At 49.5% G+C, this 9,370-nt stretch overlaps 1 protein-coding gene across 1 annotated transcript; it reads right to left on the bottom strand.

Annotated features, from left to right (window-relative positions):
• Window positions 1–7,083: 7,083 nt before the first annotated feature.
• Window positions 7,084–8,426, bottom strand: NALF1 (NALCN channel auxiliary factor 1). The gene has a single exon (XM_086936104.1). The coding sequence runs from the start codon at window positions 7,963–7,965 to the stop codon at window positions 7,084–7,086; it is 882 nt and encodes a 293-aa protein (XP_086792230.1). The 5' UTR covers window positions 7,966–8,426.
• Window positions 8,427–9,370: the final 944 nt, after the last annotated feature.

The raw sequence follows: 9,370 nt of genomic DNA, 5'->3' as shown, positions 1-9,370 counted from the left end.
TACATCCACAACTGTGACCCGAGTACCCAACTTACCCATAGAACCAGCAACCCACGTTCCACTCAATAGGTGAGTGAAGACCAGAAAAATAGAGAAAGGGAGAATGAAGACAAGAGAGTCACTCATTCCACAAGCACACCGAACAAAAAACACAGCAGACCAGGGGACGAAAATACCCACATGACCCATAATGGTCTTGTAATGGGCCCCACGCAAGCCAACAACAGGGCCTAACATTCTTAACTAAAGAAGCATCATCCACTCTTTAGAGGCATAGGATTGAGTTACACTGAGTAAATGCAGCAGCATTTAGAAAGCTTGAGCTTACTATATGTAGCACTTCCTATGGTCCTGTAGGATTTGATATGAAGTAGTCCTAGGCAAAATGTTAATTATGCAAAAGTAATCTGAGTAAATTAAGTAATTTTCCATTACACTTGATGCAAAATTACTGAAAATTATGTGATTATGCTTGCTCGCATAATTTAGAGCAATTGAAAGTTGAGATGTCTACTGCAAGAGCACAGAAACAGAGTGCAAGAGGCTGCTGGCTTTTCTAGTAAATTGACAACTATTTTCTTAGCGCAAAGTCTATCCCTGGGTCCACTTTGGACGTGTGGGTGCATTTTGCACTATAAAATTAGCACTAAATACAGGGTTATGCTCCTCATACAATTCTGTGTAATCTTGCATAATTTTGCTGTCATTTTGATGAATTATCACAAATTGCACAAGTGATTCACATCCCAGTATTACTCTTACCCTTACATATTGTATCTCAAACAATCCAACTAGGGATATCTGTGATAGTAAATAATAAAATATGGTATATTACTGGAGAACTGTGCTTCAATCACAGTTACTGTAGTGCTTTCAGTGTGTGATCATTTTTTCATATCAAAATTGTGTTGTTGATATTTGGAAAGTGCGAATAAGTTATGCACTGCACACTGTGCAGCACAGTGAAACAAATGTTAGGCGAATGGTGCCACTGTAAAACCCCCACAATGCCTTGCCATTCCCAGCTAATGACTGACTGGAAATTACATTGAAATGTGTTACGTTGGGCTGCCAGGTGTTGAACGTATCAGCAGTGTATGTTTCCTAAGTCATATGTGTCTTATGAGCAGAAATCCACCTGAAAATGTCAAAAACTCCAACACCAGACAATATTCACAAACACCATACATTGGACAATAGAAATCTCATACAATGTCCATGGTAGACTGAATATGTCATTGCCACTTCTTTGGGGGTGCACCCGCTACCTGGGTGCCATAGATATCCCTGTAGTGTGCCATTCTGTGTCATGAACCAAAACAGGAAGAGGCGTATCAACTAAGGATGGGCAAAGAATTCTGCTCCGCCGGCGGAGTTCACAGTGTTTTACCCACTCTGCTCAGAGCACAGAGATCTGAAAAACTCCACAAAGTGAGTCAGAGAGAAGCTTTTTCTCTCCTGTGGCTCACCAATAGTAAGTTGATGAGTGCAAGCGAAAGAAATGGCACAGTAGACCACCTCCTGATGAGGTTTCTGAACATGGGCGTTTGCTGCAGGTCACCACTACTCGAGTTGAGAAAGCTGCAGCTCACGTTGAGGAAGTTGCCGCTCGAGTAGAAAATCAACTTGAGTGGCAGAAAAAAGCAACACCCACTGGCGTTCTGTTTGATGCCATTTGTGCTGATATTACCACGTGGGAAAAACTCCTGGTGCCCCAAATCAGCATGAACAGCGGGACATACTGGACTCCGTCACTAGTTTTATAAGCACTTTGTGGAGCTCCAGTTAGCGCTACTCTGCGAACTCCACCCAGGCCTAGAATCAACCATTTAACTCCCGGTTATAGTCCAAACGGTGAGTGCCTGGTTTGAACGCAAGCTCTCTGCCCTTTCTTAATGTGTACCTGTTTGACTGAATAGAACTCAGAATGAGGAAAAGCACACATGTATAATGTTCTGCTGAACTCAGAAACACTCAACGTTCAGTCAGTTTGCATCCATACTTGGTAGAACATAAATTGTATGCATGTTGGTGTGATATGTGTACAACGGTTAGCATTGGGTTTACTTTAGTAATTCAAGAAACATCTAGCTGTTGTCTAGTGATGTATAACTTGCGCTTGGTCATTAGCTCAGTGGACTGATGCATCCACTTCCTTGATTTGTGTTTAACCTCACAGTCACAGTTTAATCCCAATAGGTCCCCATAGCCTTTCATACATCTGACATAGATAAAATGAGTACCATTGAGGTAAGTAGCAATACATAACTGCAAATTCGGTGCCAAGAGACGTGGGTGGACGTGCACTTTACAAATCCCCATATTATGTTACATAACAAGATCCCCATTTACATGTATAGGCCGCAGAGCTCGTACCAACGTGTCTGTGATGTCACAGGCCTGTAAAAGGCTGCATGGTGTGCATATGATTTTAAGTACACCCATGAACAGAATACAGTAAAAAAAAATGTCACTACAGAGGTTAACCCCTCGCGATCTTGCTCGTGTGAGAAGGCCCTACATTCGAGGTACTGAACCTGCACTCGAGATGTCAACATTATGCACGCTACTGCCCTTCAGTGCTGTCACCTTGAGCTTAACACTGCTCTGTACAAGGTGAACACACATTTTGCAAGCTTTGGTTACAGGCCATAATTTATTGAAGAATGCTCAGGCATGTTTATGAGAAACGAGGCATGAAAAGAAAAGCAAATTGCCAAGCCAGGTGTTAACACAAAATAATCATTGTTGCCAGTTGTAAATCAGCCAGTTGTTTAGGTTTTACGCCGTATTATCAGGGCCAGTGGAATTACACGATTCTGTCACTGCAGTGTTTTCTGCAAATTTATGCATTTGCCTCATAATCCATCATCTGCTATAAAATGTACAGATTAAAAAAATGTGTCTAGCTCAAACGGTTCAAACGTTACTAAGAACGCAGCGACACATTTTGTCCTGCAGGGGATGCCCTCAGCTGTCGAGTATCAATCTAATACTCATTAGGCTAAACTTGTGTCAAGACTGTGTAAAATAGCAAAACAAATAATGCTATCACAAAATATGCCTTCCGTAAACTGCATTATTCACTTTTTATTGCAGTATTATTTAGTTATCCCTTCTTCATATTTTGGTGCGGATCAGCCGCATAATCCCACTGGCCCAGCTTCTTACGGACATAAAAGTAATAAACTGGCTGCAATATATTGTAACAGTCGAGAACTTGACGAAATATGTTCGCAGATTACGTCGGCTTTCCAGCACCGAAGGCCCTGCACATACAGACCTCAGTTTAAGAGTTAATGTGGACTAGGTGCCCACTAACTTTACTTGAAATGTTTTGTAAACACAGCCGAAAGTGACCACAACAACAAACTCCAGCCAATCAGCAAACTGCAGAGATGTTTAGTCTAGAACTGCCTCGACTGCAGTCATTGCAAACTGTTTCAAGCTGTGCTTTGCAACACAACGTGAGTGTGATATGCGGAAGATATGTTCACTAAAGAATCGGTAATGCCGTGTGTTTGGAATACAGCTATTGTTAGTGCAGGGTGTACACATTCTGAACTGGGAGCACCATAATCTCTGCTTGACAGACATCCCACAAACGCTCAGTTCTCCTGTTAGCTGTGCACGCCCCCTCACCGCCCCCCAACCCACCCCACTCACACACACAACCTGTTCCTTCCGCAAGCATATCCTGGACTCTCCCTCACTTGAAACCAGCCTAAGATATACAATCGTTTCCTCACAGAGTGTACACTCATTGCCCTCGGGTGACCTGGGATCTATCAATCTATTCATGTGGGTGGCTTTGCTATGGCTGCTGCTTGGAAGGCAATCTGTGTTCTCCCTTTTGCCTTCGCTGCGAATTCAGATTTTACTTTAAAGGGCCGGATGGCCCCTTAGAGGTGTGTGAAACGCGTGAAACGGCCAGTCATGATTGCTTCTTAAATAAACAGGATTACATGGAGGGGTGACCTTGTAAGCGGCTGACGTCCAGATGCACGGTTTGGGTTGAGCACATTATCTTTGTGCTGCATCTCACAATCAAAGGCGGGCAGATCTCTCTGTCACCCACTGGAGCTCATCCCGCACCGATCTACGCCTGCTCTCCAGCTGGCACGTGCCAGCCGCAGCGACTGAGGTTTCAGCACCACGGAGAGCTCAGACCTTGAGCAGCCTCCCACGTGCCGCGCTCTGCGCGCTGTCCTACAGCCCTCACCGGGGCTGCTTTCCCCAGTGCGGTGCCCCTTCACTCTACGCGTGAGAGCACTCTCCTTTCTGAGGCGACAAGGCGCAGACAGGCCTGGCGCTCAAGGTTCTCATCCCAGTCTCAATAATGCCAAACACAAGCAAGGACCGGAAACACAAAAGTCAGGCTGCTCGCCAGGAAGCAGCTAGCCGATGAGACTGCCTTCAGCACCACGGAGAGCTCACCGTAACTGGTGATGGCTGCAGTGGCAACGCTGTCTTCATCTGCACCCACCTTGAGCAGATCTCCCCCTCAATCTAGGAGCACCAGTTCTGCCAGCAAAATATTCCTCTATAGATCGCTGGCCCTTATTTTTGAGTGGGCAAGGGCACGCGACACAAACAGTCCAGGCGCTCACAGTAACCCCAGTCATCACAGTGCCACAAACCCACAAAGCATGGAAACACACAACACACTACACTCCTGTATGTACGGATTTAGGCCAGCTTCAGCACCAGGAACAGCGCACGGCGATTCGGCAGCCCCCCAGACAGTTCCGGCCCCCTTTATTTCTGAACTCTGACCTGCAATGCCCTTGAGCAGGACTCCCACCTGATCCGAGTTCATGTATGAAAGCAGTGTCGCCACACACACTCACTTCTCTCACCGCAGAAATTACGGTCACGCCTTCTGTTGTCAACAATGGAAGAATCACACAACTCACACTTTGTTTTAGTTTTAACAACTAGTAAGAACATTAAAGACTAATAAAGTGCACGGGCCATCAACTGCGCCTGACTCCTCGTTGTTTACATGGCATTCACAGCAACAAACAGGGCGGCTCTCCAGAGATCACTGCCGGGCCTTCCTGCCCCTTCATCTGTGCTGGTAGAACCATTTCACCTGTCGACTCACTGAACTACGACCCAGCTGTGTTCATCAGCCTACACTCACATAACCTCTTTTGAGGCACACTGTGTGGCATAGTGCCAAAAACACGTCCCCCTAGTGTTACACAGCATGGCCCCACGCCTGCTTGTGTACACAGCCTGCGTCGAGGGTTTTGTTGCATAACGGCACGTTATATAATCGAAACAACTGCACCTCTTGGCCTAATTCGCATGTGTCATTTATTGAGAGGTCTGTTGATATGTTGGGGCACGGACTGTGCAGTGCTACACACTGGGCTGCCTCTGTTTGGATGCGCCATACCTTATGCGGCTATAAGCATATACGATCACTGCATGCGTGGGTGCGATGTTTGTATTCAAACACACGGTTGTGGCAGGGGTATGTGGGGATGAAGAGAGGTGATGTATAGTACGCCACAGATTCATTGTTGTATGCCTGTACTATAATACCATTTATAAGCTTAAAACAATTGTGTGCATTAATATATGTTTCCGTTTGGCCTATAAAAATACGATTTACATTTCCAATACCATTTAGGCTGCATATGCAGTGGCACGCTCACATGGGGCCACCCCCATGAACTGTGTGGCATATCCCATGATGACATCACAACGTCACATAGTACACAACAACCAATTGCACACAATGGAACATCGGCAGATCTCAACGCTTTCCGGGGGTGTCGAATGACACAGACAGATTGTCACTGGCAACATCTCTATCAGAATTCGCTCGTGTTTTATTTGTGCGAGGCAGCAACCGGTGCAGCCGGCTCCTGCTGCCTGCAGTGAACAAAGAGGAGCCCAGACGGGACAGCCGTGCTGCAACCCTTCTCTGGCACCGGAAAATCCGATCAGACTTCACCACCTCCCACCGGCACCAGTACGGGTGGGAGAGCCCATTTATACTGCGCCGACATTCCACCATACGCTGGCAACCCTCTCAGTGTCTTTCACAAGCCACAAACCGCACCGTGCGCTGCAAAGCCAGCCTCATGCAGTGACTACCAGCACTGCAGCCTACACGGTGCTAATTAAGTTGGGGGTAGGCGTGCTCCTTCCTGGGGGACTCCAAGCGGAGCAGGCAACACCTCCTCACAGTGTTCAGCAGAATCTAGCCACTGCCCCTTTCGCTGCTCGGGGAAAGGGGCAGTGCGTGAGAAGCAGGCTGTTGCTGACAAGTCCACTTCGGACGACGTAGCCTCCTCCCAGCCACCATGAAAGATAATCTCTTTGGAGCGGGCTGGAGATACACCGCGAATATTGATGAAGCCTATTGAAATGCTGCCACCGTTGCCTCCCCACCAAAGGTCACTGCGGTGTCTGTTTACATCCGCTCTAGTCCTTGAGCGGGTCTCGTCCACACCGCTGTGCACTGGGAGGCGGGCACAAGGCTCAATCTACAAAAACACACATTTTTTTTCGACGCTACAGAAATTGTGTTTTTTGTGACTCGGGGAAAGCTCACACTGCACAAGGACGGCGCTCATTTTTTACACACTGATTTGTCACAAATGTAGCTTTCCGCGGCTTGTCCTTCAGGGAATGTCGAAATCATCCCACCTTGGAAGTTGTTGCCAGAGCGAGACCTTCGCTGTTACCCACAAAAAAAAGCATAACGGACATTTGCACAAGCCTGAGAACTTAACACAATCGAGTAGTGAATTCACTCCAGCAACTGCAATACCAGCCAGCCCTTTGAGTTAAGCAGATTTGCAGGGCTACCAAACACTCTGCACCATGTTTAAAACCCCCCAGACAGGTAGTTGACACACGTGATCCCGCTGACTTCTGCCTCTCAACCTGGCAGTGCCAGTTACCGGTGTTCTGTCACAAGACAAGCGCCCAGGACCCACACCAAACATGAAAAGGCTGCACGCCACCGCTGCATCTCCACACCAGATGCGCCTCATTAGCATGCAATCCCTAACCCTGCCTTTCTATAAAACCGCATAGAAACACAGCCCTAGACAGCACGTTTCATAAATAAGCCACCGACGCGCACTGCGCGCTACCTCTCCGAGGCACAGCGAGCGCGGTGACTTTTTGCAAGTTCTGACCGCCCCGGGTTACACAATCTGCACCCAGGGCCAGGCAGCCAACACTGAGGCCCCCTACCTTGCAGTCTTCCGAACACGATTTCACCGAATACTCGTCCGATTGCAAATACTTCTGTAGCAAAAGCTCGAACTCGACGAATTTCTCCTGAGCATGTTGGTCGTAGACCTGGTACGCCTGGACGCACTGCCTGCATCCGAGACCATCCCCATCCTGGACCACATCCCCGCTGCAGTTAAAAGTGTCCGGGTTCGAGAGCCCGGCGAATAGATCCGAAAGTGTGTAGGAATTACAAAAGGAAAGGTAAAAATCGCTTAGTTCCAGGCGGGTGGCCTTCCTGGCCGGCCGCTCGCTCAAGGTCCTACAGACATAATCAGCATCGTCCACTCTGAAGCACTGATCAGAATACGGGCTAAGGGGGTAATCAGAGTTTTCTAGCTGACACACAGGTTTGGTAAAATTTCTTAGAAAAATATCCTTTTTGCCTCTGGTGTGGTTCCTCCGCGAGGAGGAGCTGGGGGTGGGTGGGAGGAGGTGGGCAGCCGCAGGTGCAGGGGGAGAGGGGCTGCCACCCATCGCGGCCAGGGGCCCCTGCTCCTTCTCCCGGGTCCTCGTCAGGTTGGCCTCGGCGCAGAACCACAGGTGATCAGATAGCAGGACGGTGAAGAAGAGCAGGGAGGCCAGCGAGAGGCGCCATTTCTGCGCCCTCTCCGAATCAGTGAAGGGCTTCTCGTTTTCCCGGGGTGCGAAGCAGATCCTCAGGCCGTCATCGTGCTGCCGACACATCCAGGCGCCCCTGCTCATATTTTGGGACCGGGCCGACTCCACCGCCAGGGCTCCGCTGCTCCCAATGGCTCCACAATATTCATTGACTCGGGGAAGGTTTGGCCTCTCCCCTGCGGGTCCGGTGGGGTCCGCTGGCGCCCGACCCCCACCTTAGGCGGGGACGGGTGCAGGTGGCTGCGGATGCCGAGGGGTTAAACCCATCCAACGAGCACCGAGAGGGATCCGGACCCGGGCATGGTCAGACGGCAGGCCCCCATAGCCCCGGAGCCCGTGACAGCATGCCTCCCTCCCGACGAAGACGCGCGGTCCGCACTTTCATCCGCCTTCTCCCTTTCCCCGCGGCGGCAGCGAACGCGCGAGGCTCTGGGTGGAGGGAGCGCAGGCGCCCCGCTCAGCCTGGTGTTTTGGCCTTGACGCAGCAGGCGGAATACCCTGCGTACTGCCTCCCGACGGCCACAGTCATCTTGGTCCGGGTCTAGGTGGCCGCCATCTTTGTCCTGAAACTCTTTTTGGGGGGAGCTGCCTCTTCTGCGTCATCCCCGGCACCGAGCGCTCTCTGCCCTGGCGCACTGGCGGCTCTGCCTCATGCTTGAGGAGGAGAGGGGGAGGGTGGGGGATCGCGGGCAAACACATGTCAGCTGCCTCATCATGCCGGCGTTTCCTTGAAATCCCCCCATTTACATAGTGCGGTGGAACGGCAGAGGGTCCCCCGGCATGCGCTAATGGAGTGCGGTGACAGGCAGCGGCGGGGACGGTGGGCAACTCCTGTCTTCATTAAAACCCCAACGCAGCCCAGGAAACCTCGTGCTGGCGCGTTTTATTCACGCTCACGTGCTTCAGCTCTGCCCCTTAGCACCCGCACTGTTAGGGTCCCCTTGACCACCACAAACCCTAAAAAGCGATGACCACTGAAACGGATGTGCAGCTGAAATAGCCTGGGGCCACGGGAGCATGCAGTCACCAACTCAAACATCTACTACACCAGTGTTTCCCAAACTGTGGTCCGCGGACCCCCAGGGGTCCGTGACACATTCCCCAGGGGTCCGTGACAAATTCCCATGGGGTCTGTAGGCAACAGTTTTAAAAGCACAGAAATGTTTCTTGTATAATTAGCTGCTTTCCAGCAACAATAAAAGTGTCTAGACAATGCCAGTGATTAATGTACCTGCTGGAGAGTGGGGAGAGTTTTGTTTAGTGGTAGCTTTGAATTAACTAATGCAGCACAGAGGGTTAATGTGCCTACTGCAAAGAACGTGTAACATGCATCTTAAAAGGCAGTATTTTATGTGCCTAGGTTCGTGGTTACTGCTTTTGTCACAGAGATTCTTTTGTTACTGTGCACTTTAAAAGTGACAATCGTAATCTAGCAGAGGGGCCTATAAACTGTCATCAAAGAGCTGCTTGCAAACTGCATGGTACCAGT

Source organism: Lissotriton vulgaris, chromosome 8, assembly GCF_964263255.1.
Source record: "Lissotriton vulgaris chromosome 8, aLisVul1.2, whole genome shotgun sequence".
Lineage (NCBI taxonomy): Eukaryota > Metazoa > Chordata > Amphibia > Caudata > Salamandridae > Lissotriton > Lissotriton vulgaris.
Note: the sequence above shows the minus strand (reverse complement) of the source record. Positions and strands in the feature narration are given on the sequence as shown.